Source organism: Marmota marmota, unplaced genomic scaffold (assembly GCF_001458135.2).
Source record: "Marmota marmota marmota unplaced genomic scaffold, marMar, whole genome shotgun sequence".
Lineage (NCBI taxonomy): Eukaryota > Metazoa > Chordata > Mammalia > Rodentia > Sciuridae > Marmota > Marmota marmota.
The window spans coordinates 456,812-470,159 of NW_026000081.1; the positions used below are offsets into that span (position 1 = coordinate 456,812).

Sequence of the window (13,348 nt, forward strand, 5' to 3'; positions counted from 1 at the left end):
TGTGCATATGCTCATTCATGAAAATTGGATTATAAACATATAATTTGTGATTCTTCTGAAAGTTAACAAATAATACTTTTTTTTTTTTGCAATGCTAGTTATCAAACCTTTCACATGATTACTTTTGGTTTAAGGTGTGAAAAACACTGATGGAAAGAATCTCTGATACACACACTATCATTACCATCAAGAGGTCATAGAGCCTTTGCTTAAATAACTTGAGGGTCAGGGATCTCTGTACTGCTCAGGTAGCTGTTCAGAAAGCTCTTCCCTTATACTAAGTCATTACTTGCCTCCCCACAAATTGCTCCCATCAGTTGTTCCATCCTCCTAAGAGATTCTAAATTAATCTAATCCCTCCACCAACAACTGCTCTTCAGATCTTTGAAGAGAACAACCACATCCTTCCCCTGTTCCAGTCTGTACTTCTCCAGACTAAAGAGCTTCAGGTTCTTTGGGTACCCCTGAAGGCATGGCTTTTAGTCCCCTCCTGTCTCTTTGCACTTTTTTAATCTAGTGATTCCCTAAACAGCACACTCTTCTAGGACAGGAAATGCCTGAGTAGAAAGAGCAGAGAAACACGAAAAGTAGGAACAACAATTAAAAATCTAAAATCTACAATTTGTCTGGCAATAGACCCCATGCTTCATTTTGCCCTTTCTTTAATATTCACATTAAACTGTTTACTCTTGTTGAGCTTAACAATCAATAACTCCCCCCACACACACCACCGCCACCAGGTCTTTTGTATAAGTACTGTTAAACCCACAATTTACCTTCTGTAGTTTTAGTCTTCACTCTCTCAGAAATCATAATGTTCATTGGCCCGACCTCACTTCTCCAAAGTCAAACCCTGTAGATGTGTCTATGATGGAAACACTTCTAATATATAGTCTCCCCACCTACACTTCCCCTAAAAACAAAAATTAAGTCTTTGTCTCAACAGAGGGTCCCTTATCCTTACCCCTCCCTGGAAGGAGTTCCATCTTAAAGAATATGTAGGAGAAGGAGTTGGGAGTGGAGGTTGGAGAAAACAGAATTCCACCAAATATCTCCAAAGTCTGACTTAAAAGCAGACTGTTGCCCTGGCTCCAGCCTGAGCAATGCAGGGTACCCTGAACTCTTTGTCTTATTTTCTTGGGGAAAGTCAGCTCCAACTAGAGGCTCTGGAGATAGAAGAGTGTTGCTGGGCTCTGCTCACTCAGTTTTTTGCCTTTGTGTGACTAGCGCAGGGTGAGGTTGAGAAGGAAAACGTGGCAGGGTGAAAATGAATCCGATATTGTTCAAAGTGCTAAAAATTAAAGGTATCTCTAAAGAAAAACCAAGTGGGGTCCCTCTAGTCTATGGAAAAGGAGGACACCGAGTCAGGGAAAGACATACATTTCTACAAAAACTTCCAGGCAACCTCATTGGGTATTTTTAATGTCTAGAGTATGTGGAAGGAAGATTCATTAAGCAAGGGAAGCACCAGAGAACAGAACATGTGCAGGAGGACCAGGAAAGATGGACTGGGAATCAGAGAGGGCAAACAGATAAAAAAAGAGAACCGGTCAAAGGCCCCAAGGGGTGAGGGGCGACCTCTTCCTAAGGGCGCTGGGGGAGGGGACAGAGGAGGGCCACTAATTCCCTGATGCAGCTAGAAAGAAGCAGCTCACGTACCTCGCCCACGTCTGCTCCATTTTCCAGGTTCTTTCCTTACTCTCAGGGCGCTCCTCACCCGGGAGTGGAAGCAGCCTGGGAAAATGAGAAGCCTTGCTCAGGAATCTCCAGTGCAAAAAGCCCAAGCTTTTTCCTCCCCAGCTCCTTCTTTCGGTGTCGGAGGCAAAGAGAGAACTCGCCCTGCTTTTTCAGAAAACCAGTTTGACGTGGCTGAACCTCCAGCTAACGGTGCGACCGGCACAAGGGAGGGACTGTTCTCAGGAGCAAGCTGGACGCTGAGCGGAGCTGCGCTGGAGCTGTTTTTGGAAGCTGGGGCCAGAGGCAGCGGCGCGGGCGGTGCACGCACACACTCCCAGGCTGAGACACGACTGGCTGGCACGAGTTGCTCCGCACCAGCTGAGCTGTCAACCACGAGCGAGGGAGGCGGGGCTCCCCACAGCCAGTGTGCTCCTGGCTGAATCCGCCCAGGTTACAGGATGCCTCAACACATCCCTGGGTCTTCACGGCCTCTCACAGACTCAAAGAAATGATGCTGACAACGGGGGAGGGGGCTTAGAGGACGCTTTCCCATATCATCTATCCTGCATTCATCCCAATGAGAGGCTCTGAATAAAACCAACCAACTGTAGGGAAAATCTGGAGAGGAGGTCCTCCCACGTACACGACTGCATCACCCACCCACAGGTAACCTCGGAGCCAGAGATGGAGTCTAGGAAGGTTCCAGTGGAATCCTGCCTGAACGCAGATGTATGCATTAGCTGGTCACAGAACATGAGTTATTTTCCCAGAGATGTGACTCGTTAGTTTCACCACAAGCTAGGGACAGAAATCTCCCTCAGAAAGGGAAGCATCTTACCCTTATTAGCTACCTTCATCTAAAACATTCCTTGATTCTGTGGTATTCTACCTCCTTTCTTGTCGTTTTCCACAGCAACTGGGCTATATCATGAGCTCCAAGGAGATAGAGGGTTTCTGGACATCCCAGAAAACATTAGACAAACTTTAAGACTGTAGCAATCAGGAGCTCAAATCTCCCCCTGGGGCTGTTTTAAGATCACGGAAAAGGTCCTTCTGAGATGACACTGCCTCAGACACTGAACCATCTACTTATATATCAAGGTTTAAACAAGGCAGATATGCCATAATTAGACTGTTTATAGCCTGAAGCTCCTTTCTAGCTCTGAAATAAAATCTTTTTTTATTAAATGACACAATCACTGTTATTATTTGCAATTACCACTGACCTTTTTTTTTTTAATTTGCAAAAAGCTTTATAATGCCTACATGTGACAATGTTGATTTAGTTATACTTGCTTACAGATGATAAGTTTGAAGCTAAGAAAGCTCAAAGTCTCTGCTGAGACTCTGATACAGGTTCTCCTCTCTTTAACATGGCTCCAGAGGCACTGTTCTCTAAATTTCCAGATATGACCAACAAGGTAATGAATCTATTCTCTCTGGCATCCTAAGAGTTTGACTCAGAAAAGACTCTGGCATGCCTGAGTATTTGCAGGACTGTAAGGAGTCTGTATTCTTGGGCAAACTGTCATCTTGCCTCCCATTTCCTATTTTAGTTCTCCTAATAATTACCAATATAAAGTAGGGGTGGGGAGGATAGGACAACAAAGCATTTAAGAGTTCAGAAAATCTGTGTAAAAGGCCTCTGGGCCTACAATCCCCCAACCCCAACAATTAGTTTTGTTGAATTTGCTCCTGAGCTTAGAATGTTATCAGGAAAATTTTGAAGGTCCAGTCTGACCATTGACAAGGCTCACAGGCCACCTGTCTTGAAAAGAATCTCCTGCTGCCTCTGAAGCAAAAAAGCAGGGAGAGTCAGATTTCCATCCTCCATACCAAAGTTGGTGCTATATTTAGTTGTGTCTCAAATCAAATTATGGGCTATTGAGTTGAAGAGAGGAGCTCTGTCTACAACCAGACACGCATTGCATTCAAGAAATTATAGCACTAACCAGATAAACTGTGGGCTCTCAGAAGTGAAGTTACAAAATAGTTTCATTTGTTTTTAAAATAACTATTTTTAAAAATTCATAATATTATCATAGAACACTTGAAAAACACATAAAGGTATACAAAAAATAAATTATCCTCACTACCCAGAGATAATCAATGTTAATAATTTGTTGAATATTTTTTCAAATTTTTTTTTACATTTTTTATGAGAGCTTTATGGTTAAACATAGTAGTTGGTTTTATCCTGAAATTTGTTAAATTTCTTTCCAGTCTCTTAAAAGTGTAACTCTTAATCCAAACACTGACTCGAATACACAAACAAAAGGCTGATACAGATAAGAATACATTCTCAAGAAGAAGAGAAACTTCTTTGTTTTATACAAAATCATATTTGTTGTCAAAAAACAATTTTTGTGTTAGACTTCAAAAGAAAAATATTCACTCATATAACTATTCCTGCACAAATGTTTACATTTCTCCATATGCCATTCAACCATTATCCATATATAGTTATGTTTATTTACATATAATTACAGCTTAGACATAAGTGTATATTCTTTTTCACTTTTAAAATATTTTTCCATGTTTTAGGGAATGTTCATATCTGTTATTCTAACGGTTGTATGATGTTTTATATTCTCAGTAGAACCATTGCTTACTTAATTATATCCTATTATTACATAGTTATGCTGTTTCTAATATTAGCTACCTTCATCTCAAACATTCCTGCCTTCATTGTTTTATTATTTTGAATTATGTTATGGTTGGAATGTGTGGATTCCTCTAAAATTCATAGATTGTGGAGACTAAAGAGTAGAGCCTAAGAAGTATGACCTTTGGGGAAGTGATTAAGTCATGAATGCCATACCCTCATTACTAGGATTAGTGCTTTTATGAAATAGGTTGAAGGGAGTGGCCAAGTCTTTTTTTCCTGTCTGTACCTCTCATCATGTGAGAATACAGCATTTATACCCTCTGGAGGATGCAGCAACAAGAAGCCATCCTGAAAGTATACAGCAGCCCTCCCCAGTTACTGAATCTGCTGGCCCCTTTGTCTTGGACTTACCAGTCTCCAAAACAGTGAGAAATAAATTCTATTTTTTATAAAGCTACCCAGCATAACAGGAATGCAAAGGACTAAGGAATGCACAGGAATGCCCAAAATGGACTAAGAGAAATTATTTCTTTAGGATAACTTCTTAGACATAGGAATGGTAGGGTAAAAGGATTCTAATTTTATCATCTTATATATCCTTAGCATTAGGATTTATCATTCTAAATTTTTTTCCTTATTTAATAGATAAATGATTCAATGGTTATAAGGTATTTTAGATACATAACTATATCTGTTTAGGATACAATTTTGCATCATTTATTTTACTTTATGTTTCTTAGACTATATATATATATTAGGTGTAGATGGACACAACACAATGCCTTTATTTTTATGTGGTGCTGAGGATCGAACCCGGGTCCCGCGCATGCTAGGCGAGCACTCTACCATTGAGCCACAATCCCAGCCCCTGTTTCGTAGACTATTAATCAGTAAGTTTCTATTTCATATGCTTACTTACAAACCATTATTTATAGCAGCCAGTATTCAGGAAATCTTTCTGTGTTGAGTTACTGCATTAGTCATCTTTTGCTGAAACAATGCAACGTAACAAAGAATTTCAGTATTTTGCAGGAGACATCCATTTCTTACTCAAGGATCTGTGCTCTAGATATGGTTGGGTATAGGTTAAGTCAGCTTCATACATTTTTTCATTCCAGGACCCCTGCTGAAGAAGCAGCAGCAATCTGGGGAATATTCTCCTGGAAGAATACAGAAATATAAGAGAGTTCGCAGGGATGCAAAACATCTCTTAAAAGTCTCTGCTCTGAACCAGTACACTATTCCTTCTGTCATATTCCATTCACCAAAGTAAGTCATACGATGTAGTCCAAAGTCATTGGTTCAAAAAAAGAGTAGTCTTCACTCAGAGTATAGGGTTGAAGAATGAATATTTGTGGAACAATTATATAATCTACCAGTCACTAACTACATGTAGAGCTTTCTGGCTTTTCATCAAACTTTTTTCTCCTTGGGGGTAGATGTTAACTTTACCCTTTTCTACCCTATTTAAAATTAGTTGTTTGGCCAATGAAATGAAACTTGGTTTGACCATAGAAACATGAAAGGATGTCTCAAGTGGTTACTCAGGTAAAATCTAGATGTTTTTCAGAGCCAGAATATGATTGGCCATTGTCAATTTACACTAAATCAGTATGTTTTGAAATGAAGATTTCATTAATCTGGTCTGGGATATTATGAGGATCACAACCATCTTGCTGACCCAAACAGAAACATGTGCAATGAGAATAACATATGTTTTTTACTAAGTAACTGGGATTTAAGGATTTGTTACTGTAGCATATCCTGGCCTATTCTGACATATTATTTTTTATTACCATTTGAAATAGAGAATCGCATACAAAAGCCACACGTTTTTTTCCTTGTGTATCTGCTTCCAGTTTTATGGACTAGAACTGAAATAATCTATATATATGATATCAATGAATTAAACCAGTTATTTCTTACTGAATGAACTGCTTTTAATTTGGTCAACTAATTGTGATTCAGAAAATATTTTAATTGATTAAAGGGGACACAAAATAAAAAGTCATATCTTTTGCAGCTCCAATTTTTTTAGAAATTATTTTTCTTTTCTTCGCTGTAACTTCATTCTGAGTAAGAAGGACTATGATTCTTGTCATGGGTAACTGCATAATCTATATGGCAATAAGAAAAATAATAATGTCTAATATATTTTTGACAGATTCTTTTCTAAAAGTATTGGGTATAATAACTTCTTTCATCCTCACAATAACTTTATGAGGTAGGCGCTCCTTATTTTTATTTCATAAATAATGAATGTGGAGCACATTGAGGTGAAGAATATTACCTAAGTCCACAGAGCTGATATATGGCAAAGATGATATTTTAAACCAATCAATTTTGTTTCAGAATGTCATGCTCAACCATTATGCACAGTGCTTCTCTGATTTTGACACCTAACATTCTCTGAACACTTAGATAGGAGGACAATATGTCTGCAATATCTATCACTTCACTGATCACTATAGGTTATTCAGCTGACTACTCATCAGCAGATGTCTGCCTGGTCCCTGGAAGTCCTTTGTCCATCTCTCTAACCCTGGATTTTAAAACAATGTCCTTTCTGGATTTATTCCTTTTTTTTTTTTTTTTTTTTTTTTTTGGAACTGGGAAATTAATCCAGGGGCGATTAACCACTGAGCTACATACCCATCCCTTTTTAAATTTTTTTTTATTTTGATAAAGTATCTTGCTAAGTTGCTTTGGATCTTGCTAAATTGCTAAAGCTGGCTTTGAACTTGCAAACCTCCTGCCTCAGCCTCCCAAGCTGCTGGGATTAAAGGTGTGCACCACAGCACCCAGCTTCTGGAAACATTCTGAGATCTGTGGTAAAGACAACCACAAATTCTTGGCTACTTCTCCCAATGAGAGGTAGAATCAAATTCTTCTACCTTTAACTTGTGTTGGCCTTTTTTTAACTAATAGGATGCAGCCAAAGAGATGTCTGACTGTGAAAGACGAGTTAATAAGTAGCTTTGCAGCTTCCATGTGAGACTCTTGGGATACTGGCTTTTGAAGCCATAAGGTCCCACATAAGAAGTCAAATTACCATGCTAGAGAAACAATATAAAAGGCCCTCAGACTCACAGAGAGGGGGAAGGTTTTAATGGAGCCCTAGTATCCAGCAGTTCCCATTGAGGTGCCAGGCATGAGGTGTGAAGAGTCCTTCATTAGTTGGACAAAACTGAACAAGCCTGGCTGTGGCCAAGATGAGAGTAGAGCTGCCCTGCCGAACTATGCTAGAATTATGAACCACCCCAAATCTTGATATAAATAAAATGTTTGTGGTACTAAGCCATAAGTTTTGGAATAATTTACTAAATAGTGTTAGATAACTGTAACCAAATTTGTTTTCTAGAAGCAGGATGCTGCTGTAACAAAAATCTAAAACAAATGGCAATGACTTTGTTACATGGATGCTGCAGAAGCCAGATAGGCCTCAAGGAAAGTGCTAGTGAAAGCTGGAAGAACTTTGCAGAGACTGATGGGAAAACTGTAAAGGACAGTGACGAAAATACTACAGGGGACAGGAAAAAGATGACCTACATCATATAGTGGCAGAAAGTTTATCAAAATCATTTCTTCTGATAAAGTGGAAAATACAAAATCCACCTAATGAATGGATAGATCAGGCTCAGAAGATTTTTAGGCCAAATTTCAAAAGTGCTAATGGGTTTCTTAAAACCACATTATGATAAAGTATGAACAGAAAAACCTGAGCTAAGAAAAAAAAAAGAGTTGATTTTTGAGCAGAATTCAGAGAAAGTATAAAGAGCCAGGATTTGCTGGATTGAAAAACTGCTTCTCATCCCCATCTCTTCAGACAGCAGTAGCTTTCAAAATAAGAACTGGCTTCAGGACAAAAGTCAAATCCAAGATGTTATTGTTAGACCCACGGATAAGACCTCAAGATTTACTGGATGTCTCATACATCCTTTCAGTCAGACAAAATGGCCTCTAAGAATCTTAAGGGTGTGCCTCTCCCCTGGACAAAAACATTTCTAATAATCTAAAGGATCCATTATCTCACATCAGACTCATAAGCAGTCCAATCAATTAAAAAAAAGAGAGAGCATTTTCAGAATGGCATGTGGTATGACATTTATCCAGAAGAGTTGATTATAAATTAGTACAAGCGAGTTGTACCAGCATGGACTGGAAGGAATTAAGACAGTATAGAATGAAAGATGACTTTCTTGTCATTATTCCCTAAATAATACAGTATAAGAACAATTTACGTAACATTTATATTGTATTGGTGCTATAGTTTAGATCTTAATTATCTCACAAAGGCCCATTTATTGAAGGCTTTGTCCTCAGCCCATGACAGTATTGGTCCCTCAAAAATCTACTGATGCTCAAGTCCCTTATATAAAATGGTGTAGTACTTGCATGTAACCTATGAACACCCTCCCAAATACTTTTATAACTTTTTAAAATTAATTTTTAATTGGTATATTATATATAATAATGGGATACACAGAGACATATTCATACATGCACAAAACATACATAATTTAGTCAATCTTTAAATTATTTCTTGATTATAAGTTTGTCATTGTGGTGACAACATACCTGAGATAATCAACTTAGAAAAAGGAAAGGCTTATTTTTCTCACAGTTTCAGTCTGTAGCACTTGGCCCTGTTGCCTTTGGCCTGTGGAAGTACAGGCCAAACATCATGGTGTTAACACGTGGTAGAGGAGCCCTATTCAACTCCTGATAGCCAAGAAGCAAAAAGAGAGAGGAAGGGGCTATGGTTGCAATATCCCCTTCAAGGGCACACCCCAGTGACCCAACCTCTTCCCACAAAGCCCTACCTTTTAAAGGTTCTACCAACTCCCAACAGTACCACAGACTGAGGAACAAGCCTTTAACACATGGGCCTTGTGAGACATTCAAGATCCAAACTACAGCACCAATGAAATGTAAATGATACATACATAGTTGTTATACTGAACTGTTTAGGGAATAATAACAAGAAAAAAAAGCCTACACATGTTCAATATAGCTGCAGTTTTTTCCCCATTTTCCATCTGCAGTTGAATCCATGGATGTGGAACCTACAGATACAGCGAGCCAAGTATGTAATATTGGACTTTTCCATGGAGAAAACTTTCTAATAGGGTTCATAAATTCAAGTCTGTTAACATGTATGAGTCTAAGTTCTCAATGTAAGAGCCTAACAGGCAGAACTACATCACATAGATGTACCTAGTTACACAGGTCATTCAAGTAACCTGGAGAGAAATGGTTGTATATACATGAATGGCAAAATCTGTCCTTCAGCAGCTGGAGCAGGGAAGCGGGTGGTGAGATGTGGGGCTCTGAAGACTATACATAGCAGGCAAAGTGGCAGCTGTGCTTCAGAGTAACAGAGATCAGAGCAGGAAAAGTTTATGAAAGAATGGAAAACAACCCTTAGGTTAAGCATAAATACTTATGGTAGGCAAGAAGGAGGTTTATAAGGGACTTTAATCTGGTAGCTAATACTGATGGGTCTTAATTTTATTCCCAAAAGATGACAAAACTCCAGGACAATCTGGTTACCTAAGTTTATTTGATTCAGCCTTAGTTCAGCAAACACAAAGCTCTTGCTAGACATTGTACTACACATTTAAAACTTCATGTAGAACTCAAGGCAAGTATTCATCAAACATAACACAAATCAGTTTGTATAAAGCACAGAGAATAGAACATGAAGGAGAGAGCACAAAATTAAATTTGACTAGAGAAATTTTCATTGAGTAGGCAGCATTCAGGTAGGATACTAAAATTGTAAAATTCAGTACTTTCATTAAAAACGTATTAGCTTGTTTTAATCATCCCACAATGTGTACATATATCAAAATATCACATTGTATCTCATAAATTGATGCAATAATTGTCAACTAACAATTTAAAAATCAATTTTAAAAAAGTACTGTTGAAAAAAATGTTTCAATTTTCACTGGAAGAAAAAAATGTTCACAGCCTCCCCTGGGTGATTGCCTTAGGTACCATTCATCTGAAAGGACAGTGCCGTGTAGCCAATGGCACTGGCAGACTATACAAGTTGCTAAGATTACTGGCTCTGTGGTCAATTTTCAGCCCTGTGATGTTGGTCAAGTTACTATAACTCTGTGCTTTAGATTTCTCATTTGTAAAATAAGCTTGATGATAATGACCACTCCATAGGGTCACTGTGAAAACAAAATGCGATAATATACTGAAAGTGTTTAATTCAGTACCCAGCACATTTTAAACATTCTATAAATCAGGTATTTTTCCTTAATATTTGCATGCCAGGCAGGATTCCAACCCTGTATAGTAGTTGTGAATTTGAATTTCAGTTCTGCTCCAAATTGCTCTCCAGGTCTAGGCCAATGACCCAGATTTTCCATTTTTCAGCTTCCTGATTTATCATGAGACTACAGTTCTTAAAAGGAAGTTGAATAAGTGGTTCCCCCACTTGCTGGCAAGAGTCCTAGAGACCAAAAAAGTGGGCATTTCCTCCCTTTATCTCCCAACTGTCTTGTGTGTGTGTGTATGTGCGTGCGTGCGTGCTTGTGTGTGTGTGTGTGTGTGTGTTTTCAGACTCATCTCTTTCATTGGTTATACCCTGTCAGCTGTAACAAAACCTCAAGGAAGAAATTATGACCAAGCCTTCAGACAGCTGGTGGCAATTTACTCACACAATCCCCCGCATCCTTTCCACACCCACTATTTATGAGTATTTGATGTTGGGGGAGGGGAAATCATCCAAGAAATGTGATATGTAAATTTCACAGAAGGGGGTTGAATAGTGAGGAAAGACTTATGTGAATTATTTGAATAATTCTCCTTTCTTTGAACACAGACATCAGGCCTTAAAATTCGAAAAGATTGATGTTAGGGTCAATAAATAAGTTTATGGAACCAGAAACAATACTATAATAAATTTGTAAGTAGCTTCCAAACATTCTTAACAACCCACACCATCACTAAAACCTGAGTCATTTTCTAGGATGGAGTAAGCAGTTTTCAGTCAGGTTCGAGGAGTGTATATCGATCAGTCAATTCAGGCTGGCTTAAAAATCCATCAGAATGATAACTAAATGGAGAGCATGATCCTAGTTTAAATCTCAGATTGGATTTTCAATTAGAAAAACATGTTGCTGAGGACAAGCCAGACATACAAAGTCCTTGCCTTTGCTTCTTATATCATGATATCTACTAGCTTTTCCCTGAGGATAGATGGATGGATAGATAGATAGATGAATACATATATATAAAATGTATCATTGTTTTTTAATACTCTCCATTATGAATTTTTAAAAAGTTTAAAAAAGAAAAGTTGCTTTACATATTAAACTGATAAGAACAGATACTACACTTGATCTTAGCCAAAAGGCCATGGATGTGTAACTGATGTGATTCTGCAATCTGTATATGGGGTAAAAATGGGAGTTCATAACCCACTTGAATCAAAGTGTGAAATATGATATATCAAGAACTATGTAATGTTTTGAACAACCAACAATAAAAAATTAAAAAGAAAAAAAAGAAAAGTTGCAAAAATAGTACCAAGAAGTCTTATAAATCCTTCACTTGATTCATCAATTATTAATATTTTGCTACATTTGTTTTCATCCTCTCTCCATACACACACAAGCATACACTCATACAATTATTGCTACTGTTTTTATTTATTCATTTATTTACTTATTGCAGTACTGGAGATTGAACCCAGGGGCACTATACCACTGAGCTACATTCCCAGCCCTTTCTATTTTTTGAGACAGAGTCTCATTAAGTTGCCCAGGCTGACCTTGAATTTGTTATTCTCCTGCCTCAGCCTCTGCAGTCCTTGGAATTACAGGTGTGCACCACCATGCTGGCACTGCTATTATTTCGACAAGCCATTTGAAAGTAAGATGCATAGTCTTCACCCCTAATGAATTCAGTGTGTATCTCCTAAGAATAATTAAAATTACTAAATAATTGATTTTGACCACTCCTCCCAGTTCAGCTTTTGTCACTACTAAACAGAATATTTTACATCATAATCCGAAGTGTCTATAGTGCATTACTTCACCAGTCAGTATGAGGAGCTACCCCCTCTCGCCATTGATACTTGGCTCACATCTGCACAACCAAGAGGGTTCATCAAAATAATCACTCCCAGGACAAAGGCAAAATAAACAACAAAGACAAATTCCCTCTTTCACACTTACAACTACTGGAAGCCAATTTCTTCACAGTTTAAACAGTTTTGTCCTTTCTTCCAGCTGGCAAGTGTTATCAAGAAACAGTCTCAAAAAGCCTTATGCAATCAGGAGAAAATTTTAATGAGAAAAATGTCACATTGTGTATTCACTTTTGTTTTCATTTTCATTTTAGCATACAAGAAGCCAAAATACTGAGCTATTGAGTTCAGTATCAAATATCTGGCAATTCTATACAAAAGATGAGCAAACCACAACAGTCCTTTATCCTTGCAAAGTTCAAGTGAGCACAGTGGATGTAAGAGTTAATCTCATCAAACTCATACCAGTTTAGCAAAAGAAAACAAAGACGTCTAACATTAACCACTATAATTCCTTTCAACTAAAATAATATTTTAATCAGATAAGTTATTTCATTTTTAGGTTATATCAGTAATATAATAACAGGTACAGAAATACTTGAGCTTACTAAATAAGAGTTGGTGACACATAGAAAAGAATTATTGCATCCCTCATTTGTTGGTGTTGATCAATTCTCAGGAGAAAAAATGGAGGGAAAAATCAAGGCCAAAAGGTCCTGATGCTAATGGACCAAATCAACTGGTTCAACTTTTTTTGTTTTTTTGGACAAGGGGTACTGGGGTTTAAACTCAGGGGCATTCAACTACTGTGTCACATCCCCAGCCCTATTTTGTATTTTATTTAGAGACAGGGTCTCACTGAGTTGCTTAGCACCTTGCTTTTGTGGGAGACTGGCTTTGAACTCGGGATCCTCCTGCCTCAGCCTCTTAAACCACTGGGATTATAGGCCTGTGCCACCATGCCTGGCTGGTTCAACTTTGTGATTCAATTGTGAAGATGTTCAGGGCTGGAA

At 38.1% G+C, this 13,348-nt stretch overlaps 1 protein-coding gene and 1 pseudogene across 15 annotated transcripts in view; both read right to left on the minus strand.

Annotated features, from left to right (window-relative positions):
* Positions 1-13,348, minus strand: part of Pde4dipp2 (myomegalin) — a 220,159-nt gene that overhangs the window by 181,507 nt on the left and 25,304 nt on the right. For 2 of the 15 annotated variants that reach the window (XM_048815055.1, XM_048815053.1), the window contains exon 1: positions 1,660-2,042. The exons of the other annotated variants lie outside the window; for them this stretch is intronic. In XM_048815055.1, coding sequence (XP_048671012.1) covers positions 1,660-1,679 — 20 coding nt within the window. In that variant the 5' untranslated portion in view covers positions 1,680-2,042. Of the gene's footprint in view, positions 1-1,659; positions 2,043-13,348 lie in introns of those variants that run through there. 15 annotated transcript variants of the gene reach the window in all.
* Positions 11,573-11,672, minus strand: LOC125620347 (annotated as a pseudogene).